At 44.0% G+C, this 21,338-nt stretch overlaps 1 protein-coding gene across 2 annotated transcripts in view; it reads right to left on the bottom strand.

Annotated features, from left to right (window-relative positions):
* LOC126481589 (senecionine N-oxygenase-like) overlaps nt 1–18,688 on the bottom strand; it is a 59,307-nt gene extending 40,619 nt beyond the window's left edge. Inside the window, exons 1-4 of one of the 2 annotated variants that reach the window (XM_050105448.1) lie at nt 18,603–18,685; nt 18,355–18,500; nt 15,400–15,512; nt 7,808–7,946 (exon numbers count right to left, since the gene is read on the bottom strand). In XM_050105448.1, the coding sequence (XP_049961405.1) occupies nt 7,808–7,946; nt 15,400–15,512; nt 18,355–18,432 (330 nt within the window). In that variant the 5' untranslated portion in view covers nt 18,433–18,500; nt 18,603–18,685. Of the gene's footprint in view, nt 1–7,807; nt 7,947–15,399; nt 15,513–18,354 lie in introns of both variants that reach the window. The other variant, XM_050105449.1, reaches the window with a different exon arrangement.
* Between the last annotated feature and the right edge of the window lie 2,650 nt (nt 18,689–21,338).

Genomic DNA, 21,338 nt, shown 5'->3' with positions numbered 1-21,338 from the left:
GTGTACTATACGTGTGATTGATTAACGAAGACATATTTGACAAAATTCTAATTGCAACTCGAAGCGGTCTTAAGTTCCGTCACTCTGACAGACACATCGGTGACGTAACTGTGGAACATGCGGGACTCGGATTGCGGACGATACGTGTATTTGAACTCCCTTTCGAGGTGCCTTCAGAGGTGGTGGTATCTGCATTCCGCTCATATGGAAAGGTGATTAGTCATAATGCTGAAAAGTGGGTTCAGTTCACTATATACCCGGGTCTCAATGGAGTACGACAAATCCGCATAGAGCTAACCAAACATGGGTCATCCTACTTATATATTGGTGGCTGCCGTGCAATTATTATTTATGTTGGCCAGCCGAAGACATGTTCGGGATGTGGCAAAGAAGGACACCTCCTTCCAGGAGGCTGCAACGCAGAATCACGCAGTTACCGCCTGGGGACCTGCCGGCCATGACTGCTCCGACGACGCTACCGCTGACGTTTGTCGAAGTTCTCCATAGAGATCCCCGACCGCTATCACCACTGGCTCCTACTACTGCCACATCGTCGTCTCCAGTAATGCCTCCGACTGTAGCGGAAGGACCGCCGCCTTGGCCTCCTCCTCGCGACATGTGCAGTGGTGAGCATCCCGAGGACAGGGGGTGGCCCTTGACCCCATGGTTGAGCCTACCGATGCTTTTGTGCCCGAATATCAGGGTTCCCAGGCGTCTTCGGACACTGAAGATCACGGGCGCAAGCTACGGTCGTCGAAGAGACGTCGTAAATGGCGGATCGCCCCCTCTGACACCTGCAGGACGCTGTCTCAAGACGATGAGGATCACACCTATCAGGATATTGCCCCGGTGGACGATTCCGTGTTGGAAACACCAGTCTGCACCCCGTCGGAGGTACAACCATCTTTGCATGCACCAGACGCTGTACCTATGGACGGTGAACAGCAGCTGAGCCAGCACCACTCTTCCACCGACGACGTGACGCCGCCTTCGGACTCCACAGGTACTCCACCGGAGACACACCATCCACGTATCTTTGCGTGGTCTGACGATGTAGACGACGAACCACCCACCGTTGAGACAGCAGCGAACGCTGCTGCTCCAACTCACGACTGATAATCGACAGGGTTGCTGGATGGGAATGTGCAGCCTACTGGGACAACATTCCTGTTCGCTGCTGCTCTTCGTGCCTCCAAGAGTGTCCCATTAGTGCCAGTTCCACGAAAAGCTTACAGAATTGGCTCCATCAATGTCAACACCATTGGCAACCCTGCCAAACTACAATTGCTCCGTGAATTCCCTAATATTTATGGCTATGTTTCCTACCTCACGCCGTGTGCTGACGAAGGCAGTGGGACAGCTATTCCTTTAAAGGAAGGCATTGAGGTAGATGATGCGATTTACCTACCTTCTTCCTGTGACTTTCCACGGTGTCCGAGTCATAAATGTTTACGCTCCCTCGGGCACGGCCAAGCGACGGGAACGGTCGCGATTCTACTCAGAACATGTCGCTCCATTGTTTGTAGGCCGCTACGACCATATTATTCGTGGCGGTGACTTCAGTTGTGTGTTATTTCAGAAGGACCAACATCCTCATTTAACCACATGTCTGGAACTCAAGCTGCTCGTGCATGAACTGAACCTCACCGATAGTTGGGACCGCGTGCATGGTGATCGGCCTGGATATACGTACGTCACCAGCCATTCAGCAAGTCGTCTTACATTTGCACTGTTTCGCTCCAGAGGCAGAAGGTGTGGCGCGGTCGAGACCTGTGGAAGCTGAATGTTGCCCATCTCAAGGATCCGGAATGCAGGCAGGTCGTAGAAACGACGCGGAACAACTGTGTGAGACGCCTTCCAGCGTATCCTTCAACTCTCGGGTGGTGGCTCGACTGCACCAAGCCTGCTTTACGTCGTTCGATGATGAATTACGGTCGGAACAAAATGCTGTGGCAACGACATACCATGGAGTGCTATTTCGCAATTCTCCGGGAGCTCTCAAACTATGCTCCCTCTGTTCAACGACAGGTTGAAGTTCAACATATTAACGCGAAGATAATTTCTCTTATGCGTCATCGCCTTGAAGGCACAATAGATGGCATACCGGCAGAGATGCTGAAGGAGGGAAGGGCTACTCTACAAGCGAGACTATATCACTTAATCTGCTTAATTTGGTGGAAGGAAAGGATCCCAGAACAATGAAAGGAGTTTGTCATCTGCCGTATACTAAAGGAAGGGGGCCCAATGAGATGTAGCAATTGCAGGGCAATCACACTACTGTGTAAAGCTTATAAGATGTTGAGCATGTTGTTACTGAAGCGACTAACACCACATGTCGAGAAAGTACTGGGATTCAAACAAGCAGGTTTCAGAAAGGGAAAGTCAACTGTAGACAATTTACACACAATACGGCAAGTGTCAGCAAAGTTCTGGGAATCACGCAAAAATGTTCACTGCCTTTTTGTGGACTTCCAAAAAGCATATGATATAGTGAATAGACAAGCAATATGGCTAGGACTCGAAAGGGCTCAAGTTCCCAGAAAACTAATAAAACTGACACAGATATGCACCCAGGAGACAACATGCATGGTGAAAGTAAATTGAAACATATCAAAGTTCAAGATGAGAACTGGAGTGCGACAAGGAAACTGCCTCTCCCCTCTTCTGTTTAATCTGGTACTGGAGAGAGCCCTGAGGAAGGTAGCAAGCCTAGAGACAGGAATACAGCTGGGAAGAAGGATCAACACCCTGGCCTATCGGATGATGTAGTTTTAATAGCAGACAAAGAGCAAGACCTGGTTCAAACAACAAGAACTTTAATGGAAGAGGCAATGAGATTTGGCCTGAAGTTGAATATGGATAAGACAAAATACCTCGTAGATAGCGGAGAAAATGATGACGGACGCCTAAAGGTGGAGGAGAAAGTCTTTGAAAGGATAACAGACTTTAAATATCTTAGGGCTATACTCACTGAAAGAAACGAGATAGACCAGGAAATTACCGCACGAATACAAGCAGAAAACAGGTCAAGGTTTGCTCTGGGAAAGATGTTGAAGTCCCGGCTTCTATCGAGATCCTGAAAGACCAAGATCTACAAGACAATAATACAACCTGTAGTCTTATATGAAGTAGAGACCTGGACCATCACCCAAAAGATGGAAAGAAAACTCCTGACATGTGAGAATGCCATCCTCACACAGATTTTTGGGCCAGTGAAGGATGGAGATGAATGGAGGAAAAGAAAGAACTGTGAACTGCAGGAGCTATACAGGTCGATGCACATCGTGGCGGTGATCAAAGAAAGAAGACTGAGGTGGTATGTGGTATGGACATGTAATGCGTCGAAAAGGCCAGATGATTAGGCAGGTAATGGAGGGAGATAGAGGCAAAAGACCACTGGAAAGACCACGACTCCGATAGATTGATCAGGTCAGAGAGGATATGAGTACGCTAGGGCTGTCTGAAAAAGAATACACGGACCGAGGACGCTGCAGCAGGCTGGTTGGTGAGGCCAAAGACCGACTGCTGTTTGTGTGGCCAAAGCAGTAGTAGTATTAGCAGCAGCAAGTATTCACTTTGTTAAGCGTAGTATTGTTCAGACCAATGTTAAGTGTGAAGATGACGCGAAGTATTACTCAGTCTAAAATCTTTGTCTTGGCTTAGCATTTCGTAAGAATACTTACTCTACCCACTCCACTGTTTATTATTACGCATTACCGCTACAGTACGAACACGAATTTAGACACTGTTTATTATTACGCATTACCGCTACAGTTCGAACATGAATTTAGAAACAGAAATCTAGCTTAGCTGCTGCCTGCATGCTGTCTGCCGCTGTACTCTCGAGAAATCTGCAGCAGTGTTGTCAAGACGCGAGGTAAGTGGAAAGTTTGATTACTTACTTCTGTTAAGTATTTAATACAAAGTCAAGCTGCATCCAGATCAGTTAAAGTTCAATTCATATTAAGTTCTGTAAAGTTGGGCTCAATTTTAGACAGAGAAAAATATAAAGAGCATCTTACAACTCCATACCTAAATACATAATCCATCCCAACGCAACTCAAACCAACTCCGTCTCCCAGACAATGAGATCCGCTATGATATACACTACTGGCCATTAAAATTGCTACACCAAGAAGAAAAGCAGATGATAAACGGGTATTCATTGGACAAATATATTATACTATAACTGACATGCGATTACATTTTCACGCAATTTGGATGCATAGATCCTGAGAAATAAGTACCTAAAACAACCATCTCTGGCCGTAATAACGGCCTTGATAAGCCTGGACATTGAGTCAAACAGAGCTTGGATGGCGTGTACAGGTACAGTTGCCCATGCAGCTTCAACGTGATACCACAGTTCATCAAGAGTAGCGACTGGCGTACTGTGACGAGCCAGTTGCTCGGCCACCATTGACAAGACGTTTTCAGTTGGTGAGAGATCTGGAGAATGTGCTGGCGAGGGCAGCAGTCGAACATTTTCTGTATCCAGAAATGCCCGTACAGGGCCTGCAACATGTGGTCGTACATTTTCCTGCTGAAATGTAGGGTTTCGCAGGGATCGAATGAAGGGTAGAGCCACGGGTCGTAACACATCTGCAATGTAACGTCCACTGTTCAAAGTTCCGTCGATGCGAACAAGAGGTGACCGAGACGTGTAACCAATGGCACCCCACACCATCACGCCGAGTAATACGCCAGTATGGCGATGACGAATACACGCGTACACTGTGCGTTCACCGCGATGTCGCCTAACACGGATGCGACCGTCATGATGCTGTAAACAGAACCTGGATTCATCCAAAAAAATGACGTTTTGCCATTCGTGCACCGCGTTGCGTCGCTGAGTACACCATCGCAGGCACTCCTGTCAATGATGCAGCGTCAAGGGTAACCGCAGCCATGGTCTCTGAGATGACAGTCCATGCTGCTGCAAACGTCGTCCAACTGTTCGTGCAGATGGTTGTTGTCTTGCAAATGTCGCCACCTGTTGACTCAGGAACCGAGACGTGGCTGCACGATCTGTTACAGTCATGCGGATAAGATGCCTGTCGTCTCGACTGCTAGTGATACGAGGCCGTTGGGATCCAGCACGGCGTTCCGTATCACCCTCCTGAACCCACCGATTCCATATTCTGCTAACAGTCATTGGATCTCGACCAACGCGAGCAGCAATGTCGCGATACGATAAACCGCAATCGCGATAGGCTACAATTCGACCTTTATCAAAGTCGGAAACGTGATGGTACACATTTCTCCTCCTTACACGAGGCATCGCAACAACGTTTCACCAGGCAACGCTGGTCAATTGCTGTTTGTGTAATAGAAATCGGTTGGAAACTTTCCACATGTCAGCACGTTGTAGGTGTCGCCACCAGCGCCAACCTTGTGTGAATGCTCTGTAAAGTTAATCATTTGCATATCACAGCATCTTCTTCCTGTCGGTTAAATTTCGCGTCTATAACACGTCATCTTGGTGGTGAAGCAATTTTAATGGCCAGTAGCGCATATCCGCCACACCGACTTTAACTCTTGCCCACCTGTCCCACTCCTCGTCAGGGCTTCTCTCTCCTTTGCCTCTTCATCCCTTTCCTCTTGCAACCAATGCCCTATCCACACGACACATTACTCCCCACTCTCTGTCTTTCCCACCGACAATATTTTCCACCATCCAGTTCAGGTCCTACATCTCATCTTCATAGTTTGGTTTTTCATACCTAACAGACCGCTGTTTTTCTACCCACACTACTGACCCCTAGGGAACTTACTTTTTACTCCGACAATACCTCTCACCATTGTCCAGGTCCATCACTTTTTAAGTGAAACTGCAGTGGTTCTGTGTTTTTATCAGCATTTCATCTTCCTGCAATGTGTCTTTAAAATGTGTATATTTCCCTTTTTTACCTGTCTCTTTGAATTTTAATTTAAAAAGCAAAAAAAAACCAAAAAAACACAAGTTCTCATTGAATTTTTTTTTTAATTCGCTTGGTTGAACAGTGGAGAATTGGACTGCTGACAGCCAATATGGAGCGAGGGGGATGAAATAAATGAGATAAAAACTAAATGAGCCATTTCTTCCATTTTCTAGGGCCTCTTCTGTCTTCCGAGTGGGTGCTGCTCGTCTCGTCGTCTCAGGACGCTATCGAAGCCTGTCGTTGGGACCAACTCCGCTACTCTCAACTTTCTGCATTAAGGACAGACTTTTCTGTGCCTCTATTGCACCTAATCCTGGCGACAGTCTCGGAACTTGGATTATTTCCCTGCAAGTATATTTTCCTACCGAGCTGCTACTGGTGTTGCTACATACTAGAAACAGTCACACGATTTTTAGATAGCAGCATTGTGAACCTCCGTACCAGTATCTAGTGAGACACAGTATTTTGTGCCTTTTGTTCTCACCGTCGAATCAGGGATATTTTTTTGTTGCTAAACTTGTTTTTCTCGTGTCCCCGTGAGAGACACTTCATTATTCCCTCAGTTGAAATACTGGAACATTCGTGGAATGTTACTGCCTTCGACATCCCAGATGTTTTTTGCCAGTACACTAAGAAAGTGGACTTAAGAATGAAGGAATAATTTTTTTTTGAAGCAATATGTCTGCTGCACTGCATTACAGTCAACAAACTAACACAGTCTTGGAACCCATGGTGCCTTTGTTGGTAAATAAACAAAATCTCGCAGTTGGTAAACGCAAACTTATTGGTCTCCTGTTGTACATTGAGAATTTATCTGTAATGGAGTGGCGTATTTTGAAGTGACAGTCTTTAAATATGTTGAATTTATGCATCAAATAATTCTGATAGATTGCATCGAGCTTCCAGGAAGATTTTTTTGAAGTGACAGTCTTTAAATATGTTGAATTTATGCATCAAATAATTCTGATAGATTGCATCGAGCTTCCAGGAAGATTTAGCTCGACGTGTGTTATACCATCACAGTTGTAGGAAGTGGTGTCGAAAACCATGCCACGAATACTGAATGAGGGAGGAATATGGAAAATAGAACAGGCAAATCATGAAACACCATATATCAGACAGATGGTGTTAGGTGTAGTCATCAAATAATACCCCTGTCTAACGCATTCTGGGTGAAAATCATGACAGCATGGCTTTGATTGCTAATATTTGTCTGCATTTTATTTCCTAAAATGTATTTTAGTACATGGTGACTATTAACAAATGTTTCTCTTCTACTAGCCAGTAGGGTAAACGTGACGACTCTCTTTCGAGATGGGGGACTGCAAATAACTGTGGGACGCAGTAATATCAACGTGCTCTACGAGGCTATGAAAACCACAAGGATTGGCCGAATGGTGTGTAACCTCAACGTTTTCTGAGGTGTATCCAGTCCCACGTAGTAGTCTTATACTGATACCAAATGTACGTTCGAGGTAACGCGTAGGTCACCCTGACTGAGATTACTCAAATGTACTTATCGCCGTTTACTAGCATCCAGGAGTAGCTTTAGACTTGTACCATATGAAACATCCGTTTACACAATCTATTAGCTCGGAAAATTGACGTCACTGTAATTTAAGCAAATATATTACGTACTTCTTGCTTATATAAATAAATGTGATCAGCAACGAACGATCTACATAGCAGACACATATTTAAAAGATTCTTAATAGGGAAAACCACTGCCAACTAAAGAACGTTTAGCTGAGAAAACCGTTTTGTAGAACGACACACACTAGCGCTGTTAGGTGCTGGAAAATTAGATAAAACAAAGCAAAGAAGAAAACATTCGGTCTACATTACCTCTGCTGTCAATTTTAATTTACTCAAAATCTACGACTTACCTTGATGAGTTTTCTGATTCCAAATTTGTCGGCGAAACTGTTGATATAATTTAGTATTTCTTCTGAACGCACGTATGAATCATCCACATCATGGAAGGGAAAGTCTGGAAACGTCATCAGCTGCTTCGGAAGGTTGGTGCTGTGAAACAGCAACAGCTTTTGAAAATACGTCAGATCTGGCTACTTACTAGCACTATAATTACAGAACAGCGGTTTCAGATTAAGCAAAAGTGTGCCATTTTCAGGAAAAAAACAAATTGTGGATATGGCTAAATTATATATATGTAGATATTTCACATATATATGTTTGAGGAATGAGTTTGCAAGAACGCAAAATACGTAACGTAAGCGGCTGTGTCTTTGGAAGGCATATACTTAGAAGCTTAAACTTTTTACACCGCTAAGAGCCGCAGACTTTATTAATTCATCTTGATACCTTTACCCGTTTCTAGAGAAAAAGGGGTGTTAAGAGAGAGACAGACAGACAGACGGGATAACAAATGACAAAAAGTATTTTTATGTGATATAATTACAAATTAACGATTTTCCGGTTTACGGAGAAGTTTTCTGCTTGCCAAATTTCATGAATCTACAGCAACCGAAAGTACCATATAGGTTCCAATGAGTGATTTTGCGTGTTTCAAAATATGTGACATAGATGGCCGCAGCTAATGGCTGCACTAACTTCGAAGCTTAAACCTTTTTACTGTCAAGGGATAGTAGCTTACAGTATTTGACATAAATTTCAGTTTGATACCTCAACCCTTTCCTTGAGAAAAAGGGGTCTTAACAGACGGACAGACAGACGAAAAACAAAGTGCTCCTATAAATACCATAGTGCAGGATAGATATACATAGAGTTTCGCTCTTAGATCAATGGTATGTTTATTCCTTTTTAACAGCTGCGGCATTTTCGTAGTGGCTGTTTCTGATGAAGGCCACCATTAACTACATTTTATTGTGAATGAAGGGAGTAAAAGACTCCAGTATCCCGTCAACGATGTTTCACAAGAATAAGCTAGGCCCTCTGTGAGTGTTTTTACGGTGGAGTGGAAACGACAAGGAAGCACAAAGACTGCCCCTCGTTCTAGCAGGCTCAATGTACACTCCTGGAAATGGAAAAAAGAACACATTGACACCGGTGTGTCAGATCCACCATACTTGCTCCGGACACTGCGAGAGGGCTGTACAAGCAATGATCACACGCACGGCACAGCGGACACACCAGGAACCGCGGTGTTGGCCGTCGAATGGCGCTAGCTGCGCAGCATTTGTGCACCGCCGCCGTCAGTGTCAGCCAGTTTGCCGTGGCATACGGAGCTCCATCGCAGTCTTTAACACTGGTAGCATGCCGCGACAGCGTGGACGTGAACCGTATGTGCAGTAGACGGACTTTGAGCGAGGGCGTATAGTGGGCATGCGGGAGGCCGGGTGGACGTACCGCCGAATTGCTCAACACGTGGGGCGTGAGGTCTCCACAGTACATCGATGTTGTCGCCAGTGGTCGGCGGAAGGTGCACGTGCCCGTCGACCTGGGACCGGACCGCAGCGACGCACGGATGCACGCCAAGACCGTAGGATCCTACGCAGTGCCGTAGGGGACCGCACCGCCACTTCCCAGCAAATTAGGGACACTGTTGCTCCTGGGGTATCGGCGAGGACCATTCGCAACCGTCTCCGTGAAGCTGGGCTACGGTCCCGCACACTGTTAGGCCGTCTTCCGCTCACGCCCCAACATCGTGCTGCCCGCCTCCAGTGGTGTCACGACAGGCGTGAATGGAGGGACGAATGGAGACGTGTCGTCTTCAGCGATGAGAGTCGCTTCTGCCTTGGTGCCAATGAAGGTCGTATGCGTGTTTGGCGCCGTGCAGGTGAGCGCCACAATCAGGACTGCATACGACCGAGGCACACAGGGCCAACACCCGGCATCATGGTGTGGGGAGCGATCTCCTACACTGGCCGTACACCACTGGTGATCGTCGAGGGGACACTGAATAGTGCACGGTACATCCAAACCGTCATCGAACCCATCGTTCTACCATTCCTAGACCGGCAAGGGAACTTGCTGTTCCAACAGGACAATGCACGTCCGCATGTATCCCATGCCACCCAACGTGCTCTAGAAGGTGTAAGTCAACTACCCTCGCCAGCAAGATCTCCGGATCTGTCCCCCATTGAGCATGTTTGGGACTGGATGAAGCGTCGTCTCACGCGGTCTGCACGTCCAGCACGAACGCTGGTCCAACTGAGGCGCCAGGTGGAAATGGCATGGCAAGCCGTTCCACAGGACTACATCCAGCATCTCTACGATCGTCTCCATGGGAGAATAGCAGCCTGCATTGCTGCGAAAGGTGGATATACACTGTACTAGTGCCGACACTGTGCATGCTCTGTTGCCTGTGTCTATGTGCCTGTGGTTCTGTCAGTGTGATCATGTGATGTATCTGAGCCCAGGAATGTGTCAATAAAGTTTCCCCTTCCTGGGACAATGAATTCACGGTGTTCTTATTTCAATTTCCAGGAGTGTATTAACTGCAGTGGGCTCTGAAATCTAAAACGTAATGGACGAACGGAAGTTAGACGGTCTTGTCAGATGTAAAGAACTTCCGTTGCAATCCCCGTGAAGACGTCAGTGACACAACGGCCCATCAAGGTGTGACAGAGCTTGATCTTCAGGATCTTACTGTGACAAGCTTGTAGCAACGTGATAATGGTAAAGAAATGTGGAGTGGATTCATTCAGCTGGTCTGCTCACCGTCCAGACATAATCCATATTCTTCATCTTTTAGATGAATTAGAGACTGGTTACGTGTCACAATAAGTTAACCAAAACGGTGTCAATAGTTTTTCAATATGAGGGAAGCTGGAGACAAATTGCGCCTGAAATATAACAGGTCTTAACGGAAAACACTTTACCGTAGCTAAAACTTCCACTCGCAGAAGAACGCAATTGTTTTCCTAAGCTGATGTGTTTGGAACGAACAGTAATGTAGACCGAGAACTTTGTACCGTATAGCGTGCTACAGGGCCTTGCGCTCTGAGCGCCCTGAAATAGAACCGATACATCGACCTCTGCCGCGGTTGTCAGCAGTCCTGATTACTGGATAACCTAGATTTTGTCTAGTTTTCGGCGATACTGCAGTGCATCTCGAGCAAATAGTTGGGTGTATACACTTTGACACAATAGATCCCCATGCAAACTAATTGCAAGAATTTTCCGCTTTCGAAAACAGACCAAAGGTTTCTGAGGGTTTTCCCTAGTTGTGTGGCAAGTTACGAGACTAATAATTGCCATCCACGGATTCACATGTGAAAACGCCCCTACCTCCTCCCCCACCTGCCCCCCCCCCCCCCTCCCCGGCTCTACTCTGATTTGAAAAGACCAAAGCACTACGATGTGGTAGATCTCAGACAAACTACCTTGCATGTTGTGAATTAAAAGTATAAAATAATAGTAATTATCTATGTTAGGACAATCAAACAGCAAAAACGTAAACATAAATTCTTAAATAAACAGCAGAATGCGTAGGACTCCAAACACCAACGAAAAAAATCTAGTAACAACCTGGCATACAAAGTTCTAAGAAGTAACTAGGAGAAAATAGTTGCAATATTTAGGCGAAACGATTCCAGAATTGAAATAGTTTAGAAATTCTGTGTCAGATAATGGAAACACCTTTCAAGATTACAAAAGATGTCTATAACAAAAAAGACACTGCAGCGCAATAACAAATGATAGTTTCATTAAGGGGTTGAAATACTCACTAAAACAGAAAGAGAGACATTAAAGATTTTAAAGCAGAAACTAAAAGTAATTATGAAATCGTTATGTGTAAATTACAGTGAAGAAGGAACGTGCAGACTTTAAGCCAATAAAGAAATACTACTCGGAAATATGCTGAGACATAAAAATGAGCAGGTTAAAATTTGGGGTCGCGAAAAAAGACTGGAAACGAATAGATTAACCAGACAAGTTGTGGAACTCTACGAAATTACAGTAAAGCTAAAATCGGAATTCCAGAATGGATCGGTGCAGCAAAAGGAGATGTGAAGGAAGCAAGAGCAGCGCAACTTGATGAACCAGAAAGAAAAATTTTAGGCAGAAATTTCACAACTGGGCTGTTGGCCCGGCAGATAAACCCAAAAATTACGGAACAACTTGGTCTAACGAGCGGAAAAAAGAGCCCGATCTCAGAGAATGAAAGTGATGTCGGGCACAAAGAAAAGCGAAAACAGAATACAGAATAATAATAATAATAATAATAATGGTTGAGACGCTAATGAGCACAGCTGGTGCTCAATATCATCTGACAATCTCAAGCGTTGAGGTGCTGTAGAAAATCGTAGCTATTCGATAAGCATTACAATAATTCTACTGTGGCAGCCATCATACAGTTTGTTTGAGAATTCTCCAGAGCACATTCAGAAAGTTCGGTAAATATGTAGAGAATTATGGGTGATAATACGATTATGTATAACATTTCTGCGCTTGGAAACCAATTAATGTGGTGATAGGCATATATCAAATATAGTTCTTAATTTAATCTGAAACCATAGAGGCAGTGAACTTTCAGAAGATATAAGAAAACAGTGGAGTCTTGTTAAGAATGTATAACGTTTTACATGCTTCAGCTCTGCGTTGCCTAATGACTATCTTGTATATGCTGCAGTGTGTGAGGCCATTTGTGAACTCGGCCTACTCTTTCAGCGTCTCCAGACCTCGTGAACATGAGTAACGTAGCGGAGAACAGTTAACTACATTGCAAAGCGAGCAGACAGAACGGTAGCTGCTGAATAAACATCTCCTGGTGACTCACGCTACGTTAATAATTGTCGGTACTGAGTGGTGGGAGAGCTCTTCTTGTGAATAATGAATACATATTTCTACTAGGCGGAGAACTAGAATATACGAAAGACTTTAATGAAACTCAATGGACTAGAAACGCGATCCCAGTAGCTGTACTGAGAGTTTAGGAAAACAGTAAGGAAAATACCGCTGCGGTTATAATGCCTCAGCATGTTTCATTATTTTGTCGTCTCAGTCGTCAAGCTGAAGGTAAATTCCCCCCCCCCCCCCCCCCCCACCTCCCTCAAAAAAACTACAAATTTTAAACATTGACGAAGACGATCTTGAAAATACTCGCTTGATACTGAGAAGCTGGAAAGAAGAAAGTAGACCCGTTTAAATCAAGTTTGCAGAAAGATCTTAAAGTTGAATAACGACAGATGAAATATATTATTAGGAGAGACGAAAAAAGGTACTGAAAGAAGAAAGTAAAAACAAAGTATCCTCGCTATTGGACAGGTGTTATTTAAAATTGTTAAGCATGCAGGACTGGTTAATTGGACAACAGGAGGGAATGATGGTAAAATGTACAGGATGATTCCATGATGATGTTACAAACTTTTAAGGATCATGGAGAAGGGTGAATGTGTCAATCTGAGGTAAGATATCCTGGTCCGGAAACGACAGAGTCGAAAGTTACACTACTGGCCATTAAAATTGCTACACCACGAAGATTACGTGCTACAGACGCCAAATTTAAACGACGGGAATAAGATGCTGTTATACGCAAATGATTAGCTTTTCAGAGCATTCACACAAGGTTGGCGCTGGTGGCGACACCTACAACCTGCTGACATGAGGAAAGTATACAACCGATTTCTCACACACAAACAGCACTTGACCGACGTTGCCTGGTGAAACGTTGTTGTGATGCCTCGTGTAAGGAGGAGAAATGCGTACCATCACGTTTCCGACTTTGATAAAGGTCGGATTGTAGCCTATCGCGATTGCGCTTTATCGTATCGCGACATTTCTGCTCGCATTGGTCGAGATCCAATGACTGTTAGCAGAATATGGAATCGGTGGGTTCAGGAGGGTGATACAGAACGCCGTGCTGGATCCCAACGGCCTCGTATCACTAGCAGTCGAGATGACAGGCATCTTATCCGCATGGCCGTGACCGATCGTGCAGCCACGTCTCGATCCCTGAGTTAACAGATGGGGACGTTTTCAAGACAACAACCATCTGCACGAACAGTTGGACGACGTTTGCAGCAGCATGGACTATCAGCTCGGAGACCATGGCTGCGGTTACCCTTGCTGCTTCATCACGAACAGGAGCGTCTGTGTACTCAACGACGAACCTGGCTGCAAGAATGGCAAAACGTCATTTTTTCGGATGAATCCAGTTTCTGTTTACAGAATCATGATGGTCGCATCCGTGTTTGGCGACATCGCGGTGAACGCAGAGTGGAAGCGTGTATTCGTCGTCCCCACACTGGCGTATCACCTGGAGTGATGGTACGGGGTGCCAATGGTTACACGTCTCCGTCACCTTTTGTTCGCACTGACGGCACTTTGAACAGTTGACGCTAAATTTCAGATGTGTTACGACCCGTGGCTCTACCCTTCATTCGATCCCTGCGAAACCCTACATTTCAGCAGGATAATGTACGACCGCAAGTTGCAGGTCCTGTACAGGCCTTTCTGGATACAGAAAATGTTCGACTGCTACCCTGGCCAGCACACTCTCCAGATCTCTCACCAATTGAAAACGTCTGGTCAATGGTGGCCGAGCAACTGGCTCGTCACAATACGCCAGTCTCTACCCTTGATGGACTGTGGTATTGTGTTGAAGCTACATAGACAGAAGTACCTGTACACGCCGTCCAAGCTCTGTCTGACTTAATGCACAGGCGTATCAAGGCCGTTATTACGGCCAGAGGTGGTTGTTCTGGGTACTGATTTCTCAGGATGTATGCACCCAAATTGCATAAAAATGTAATCACATGTCAGTTTTAGTATAATATATTTGTGCAATGAATACCCGTTTATCATCTGCATTTCATCTTGGTGCAGCAATTTTAATGGCCAGTAGTGTATAACCCAAAATTGTTCCGATATCTCTGACGGTGAAACTCTTTTGCTGCAAACGCTTTGTTTTCCGTATTTTGAGTGATCGTACTTTTGACTAAAACAAGAAAAAAATTGCAGTAAACTCGAGCCTAAATTACGTACATTATGAGATATGAAAACCAGTTCTTCTTTGCTACTGTGGAACACATTTACTAAACAAGTGAACATAGCTCTTAACGTAAGCACTTCAGAGTCCATGTTTATTAGAAACTTTTTACTTGTTTCAGTCCATAATTCATCCTCGAAGAATTTGGTAAGCAAAGAGCTTGGAGTAGAAGAGGTCCATTGCCATAACGATTTTCGCGTATAACTTTCGACTCTGTCGTTTTCGTGTCAGTGAGCCCTTACCTGACTCTAACGTCATAGCGGATTCATCCTTTACATGCATCACAGATAGCTGGGCCTCCGATTACAAGAAACCTCAGACTAGCGTACACACAGAAGTAAAGAAACATATCGATGGTGACAAAAGAAATGCAGAAGTACATCTAACTGGTCGTAAGATTCCCCTGGATTGTTGCAGATGGGAATTAACGGTAATCTAAAGTAGAGATACAATGCAAAAGGAAACCACATTTCTTTAAACTACATTTCACGATTCTCTGCGTACTGATTAGTGATACGACTGCAGATACACAAACTATCATTCTTGTTGTGTTTTTGTACTCACACCAAGTTCTCATACATGCTGGTGTACACTGGTCTGCCGTCATCATCCAGCCACGTGCTGGAAGTGTATGCCCAAGTACCGCCCATCTTATCTGATCGTTCGAACACCGTGACCTGCAAAGTGAAGTAGGAAATATCTTTAGTACATCATTCCTCATTATTCATTGTGCAATGAACACATAATTTAGGTAGCAAAACAAAAACACACACACAGACACCTACGGCTGAAACTCTGCACTCCCTTCAGACAAAATGGGACAATATTTTTATAGCATAACAATACATTATAGGCTTTTATGTTTAGAGAAACATGCAGCACATTACAGCGTCCTCACATCGGTATCTGCTTGCCTATAGAAGTCCGAATCTAGCTACGTAAGACACTCCGACGTGGAGTGCGCTGACATACATTACGTAGTTGTAGGCTGCATAATAACATTCTCAATATATTCATTTGCGTTCTTTTGAGGTCCCGCTTTATTCACAGGTCTAAGGTAATAGTATACTGAAGTAAACATAAAATTTTTGCCTTGTATGCATTTAGATGTTACACGTCTACTAAATGAGACTGCTTACACCACTCTTGTCCGTCCTATTCTGGAGTATTGCTGTTCGGTGTGGGATCAGCATCAGGTGTGACTGACGGATGGCATCGAAAAGGTTCAAAGAAATGCGGATCGTTTTGTACTATTGCGAAATAGGGGAGACATCATACGTGAACTGGAGTGGCAATCACTAAAACAAAGCCGTTTTTCGTTGCGACGGGATCTTCTCATCAAGTTTCAATCACCAGTTTTTCCTTCCGATTGCGAAAGCATTCTGTTGCCACCCACCTACGTAGGGAGAAATGATAGTCACGAAGAAACAAGAGAAATCAGGGTTCGTACAGAAAAATTTAAGTGCTCGTTTTTCCCCGCACGTCGTTCGAGAGTGTAGCGGTTCAATGAACCCTCTGCCAGGCACTTTATTCTGAATAGCAGATTAATCACGTACATGTGGATGTATGTACGATTATATGAGCAGTCTGGAAGGAAGCTGCACAAATATTCATTCAGATTTCGTTAAGATTTTAAAAAGGAGCGAAGTGTGGTGATTTGCTTTAAACGTTCAGAAGCGTGAGACTGTGCAGTTCTCAAAACACAGAAACAGAGTTCATTTGACTACAGTATCGACGAGTCATAACTATAATCAGTCAGCTCATATAAACACTGCGTGTAGCAGTTTATGGGACTATTAAGCTAAATAATTACACAGTGGTCGGATATTGGGAAAATATTTTCGGTCTACAACGTAGATTGCTTACAAACTCTTGTGCGACCAATTCTAGAAAATTGCATAAGTGTGTGGGACCAAAATCAAACAGATGTAACTAGTGTTCTTATGTGTATAGCAAGAATAACATTGTCGTAGGTTTATTTGACAGTGTCACGAAAGCGACCGTCAAGAACAAGGCGAAAACCCTTAACTGCGACACCCTTGAAGATAGACTCACACTATTACTCGAAATCCAACTAACAACGTTTAAAGAACCGCAATTAAGTGAGAAATTTAGTAATATACGACAGCTCCCTGTGGATCGTTCCCGCACTAAGAGCACAGACAGCATTAGCTTAATTACAACGCGCAGAGGGTCATTAGTCATTCCTCCTGTGCTCCACCCGTGAATGGAACGTAGGAATATGTAATATGGGGTGTTCTAGGAAATACCCTATGCTATGGACTTTACAGTTGTTTGCAGATTTGGATGTTGGTGTAGATAACTTTAAGATTAGATATTAAAAAAAGAAACAAAAACAAAAAATACCTATATTCGATATGGGACATTGTTTACAAAAACCGTTTAAGGAAGATACTAAAACATTATGGACAGATTTCACGACACTCTTAGTTTCTCAACTCGACGTTCACGAGAAACAAACTGTCACTATTAACAGATGAATAGCAGGTCACAAGAATACTAATAAAACGAGACGTATGTTGACATTTATGCTGTCTACAGGTTGTGATTCCTGATTTATTGACGAGGGCATAGTGTACATACTAACAGAAAGTAATAAGTAGTATCGTTCAAGAACAACTGGCCTGCACAATAATTTAAAACTTAAGGATTATTTTTCTGTTAGAGTAGTTACTACCAGCGTGTATGGATCCGTATTTGCCACTTTATCCGTCTTTGTAAAACGGAACTATGAATATTGAGGAGGTGTTATTATCGATGATTAAATCTTATGAGTCGTGAGACAGCGCCATGTTCCTCTACAAATTTGTTCACCGCTCATCGTTTCGAACACACCGCTGGGGTCTTCTTCAGTATTCCAGTGGTGTTCACGGATGGCTGCGCATGTAGCCTTATGACTAAGAAGATTTTACCATAGGTGACAAATTTCACGAAAGCCTTTAGACTGATATGGCGTCTATTACGCTTGTTTACATTCGTACACATAATGAAGCATAAGAAAAAATCTGCAAATTTTAAAGTTTACTTTAAAAATCTTTGAATTTTATTATAATGGTGCAGGTCGGGTTGTAGTAACAAGGTGAGTCGTTCGAATACTAAGGACACGTAGTTTAGTAACGTAAGCGCAGAAAAGAGACGCTGCGAAGTTACAAACGGTAAACACCCAAAGAATGAAGCCTCATTTCTCGCTTAAACCTACTTAGAAAGTTTCATGAATCGGTTTTCTGAGCGGAGTCTACTAATATTCTCCAACGTCTTAGACACCAATCTCACAAGGAAGGTAAACATAAAATTAAACTAATAATAGTTTGCACACATGCTCGTAGAATCATTCGTCCCTCATTCCATCTGTGGAGGTAACAGAAAAAAACCTAAAAGGTGGAACAATGAAAATATTCTTTGTCTCTCACTGTTTAACGATTTGTAGAGCATACAAACGGGGATTGGAAAGAAAACAGTACGCTGTTTAGTGCAAAGGAGCCTGCACACTCCACATACCTGGTAACCAGCATCATTCAGACGTCTGGCGGTCGCTAGGCCCGAGATTCCTGCTCCGAGAACCGCGACGTGACTCATCTTTCACCAAAGTCGCTCTTAGACTGGCACTGTTCTGGCCCTCTCGTCTATTTGAATCCTCCGGGATTCTGCACAGTAACGACAAGTGGCGAGGAACTTTTTAGAGACGTCACCACAGTATCGTGCACTGGCCTCAAAAATTTCGGGCAAGTCGATCACTAAACACTGACCGTGCAGATTTCGTCGTCGCGCTCTTAAATGTCGTGTCATGCAGCAGTATTACAGCCGCCGTCTGCCTATCTGCGAAGCAGAATGCTCTGTGGTAGCAGAAACGATGAGGGCTATGGAATAAGATTGTATAACAGACGTTACGTAAGTCCTCTCGTTTGATGCGGTGACCTCGGCGGGACTGCAGAGCTCCACGTTTGTTTTGCTCTTACTATCCTTGCTGTGATAATCTTTTGTTTGCTGCCTGACATACTTTAGATTCGAAAGCGGAAGATTTGGGGATGGGTTCTTTATGTGCCGGAATACCTCTGGACAAAACTCCGTCGCTGAATGGGCAACGTAGCTGTTTTCCAAGCGGACGACTATGATATTCAACCATTTACATCTACGCACATACATACGCAAACTACTGTACATGCATGGTGACGTCCCAAACAGACCTGAACTTTTCGAATCAGTTAACATAGACTTGAGGTGCGACATGATGTCGCGTAGGAGAAGTGCGACGATTATGTAAACGCCGGCCGAAGTGGCCGTGCGGTTCTAGGCGCTACAGTCTGGAACCGCGAGACCGCTACGGTCGCAGGTTCGAATCCTGCCTCGGGCATGGATGTGTGTGATTTCCTTAGGTTAGTTAGATTTAACTAGTTCTAAGTTCTAGGGGACTAATGACCTCAGAAGTTGAGTCCCATAGTGCTCAGAGCCATTTGAACCATTTGAACGACTATGTAAACATGAATCTTTAACCACTGCTGAATAGTACAGTAAATAATTGTGCACTTTTCTGTTCAGAAGCGATACGTTGACGCGTTTCGGTCTCTGCCCATCTTCAGAAATATCAAAATTAACATAATGTCTTTAGACAGAATATGGAGTTATGTGTATAACCATGAGTATCGGGAGTTCCGAAACTGATGGCTGATGCCACATAAGTGTTTTCCTGTTGGAGATGGTATGCTGCTGCCTTTCTGCAACCCTTGAACTGACCTAACCAGACAGTTCTAGGAGGAGCTGCATTTTAACATTGACTCCGAATCACGATATAATGTGAACGTCTTAGAACGACCAGGGATCGAGTTTCGGGAAGCCGTAGTTGTGATAGTAATTGTAGGGCCGAAGGGGGGGGGGGCAGATGTTTGAGTGCTCAAAATCTGGATTACTGGTGATAATGAAGACTGTGAGCAGTACACGTAGTGAGATGAATTACTGTTAGAAAGTGAGCAGGAAGTGTAAAGAGGTGAATGGCTGTTAGAGAATCAAGCAAGCGTTTAGCTTGATTCCAAGAGATAAGAAAGGATCGAGAATTCTGCATTATGGAAGATGAACAGATGGAATGTGCAAACATTCAGAAGCACCTCGAATGTGTGCAGCCGAAGAGCCTAAAGCATAAGTGGTTTGTTACGTCGCTACTAATATTTACCAGCTTTTGCGTACGAGTGCTACGTTCATATACATTAAAGTCCAGTCAGACGCGGTTACGCGCAAGTCACGAATATGTTATCTGAAATTTCAACATAAAAGACAGTTCTGATTTCTGTGTGCGAGAGAGAGGCTACGCGCTCTGTGGTACGCAGAGCTTCTCTTTGGATTTTGTTATTAAGCGATTAATGTATTATGAAATAATATTGTGGTGCTAGTTCTCCGATGGAGTACACATACAATGAATTCTTGTCTGAAGCTAAGTTAATGCACTGCTGAAAGTCAGATACGAGGGTTGGAACTTTAATAGTAGCAACTATTTACTTACAGCTCGTACAAAATAGATAGGTGTTTCAAAGTTTTACTGGCCTTCAAAGTAGACACCAGCATTGTGTATAACTCGTTGCCAGCGATGTGGAAGTCGTTTTTTAGCGGTTGTGTTGACAGTTTGACCGCCGCCGTCTATTGCCAGATGAATTTGTAGCAGTTCTGAAGTGAATGCCGTGACGTGTTTCCTTCAGTCCAAATCACGTTGAACTCACGAGGGCTTAAGTCAGGGGAGTGCAGTTGGTGGTACAGCACTTAGCAGCCCAATCAGTGAAAGAAATCAGTAACAGCTTGCACTGTACGTGCTTGAGCATTGTCCTGCAATATGATTGTGATGTCCTGCAGAAAATGTCATCACCTCTGTCTCTAAGCTGGTCGTAGGTTGTATTCCAAAAATGAACAGCATAGAGACAGAAGTGATGACACTTTCTGCAGGACCTGACCATGCAGGACAATGCTCAAGCACGTACAGTACAACCTGTTACTGATTTGTTTAACTGATGGGGCTTCTAAGTGCTATACCACCTACTACACTCCCCTGATTTAAGCCCTCGTAAGTTCAACTCGATTTTTAAACTGAAGGAAATACTTCATGGCATTCGCTTCAGAACTGCTACAAATTCGTCAGGCAATAGGCCCTGCCGCTCGAACTGTCAACACAACTGGCACTGCTAAGAGTATCCTACGACTTCCACGTAGCTGGCAACGGGTTATACACAATGTTGGTGACTACTTGGAAGGTCAGTAAAATTTTGAAACACTTATCTATTTTGTACGGTCTTTAAATAAAAAGTTGCCATTATTAAAGTTCCAATCCTCGTGTTTTGATAGAAAGTTTGATGATTTGCGAAAATCGTAGAAGTGAGAGAGAAGCGAAATTTGTTGCTATATAAGAAGAATATAGAAAAATATACTATTTATTAATGTGTGTAGGTAACTACTGTATTATTTTAGTAATACAGCACATATGAATTCCGACGTATTGCTCATCA

Source organism: Schistocerca serialis, chromosome 5 (assembly GCF_023864345.2).
Source record: "Schistocerca serialis cubense isolate TAMUIC-IGC-003099 chromosome 5, iqSchSeri2.2, whole genome shotgun sequence".
Taxonomy (NCBI): Eukaryota; Metazoa; Arthropoda; class Insecta; order Orthoptera; family Acrididae; genus Schistocerca; species Schistocerca serialis.
The sequence above is the reverse complement of the archived record's forward strand: the minus strand, read 5'-3'. Positions and strand labels throughout refer to the sequence as shown.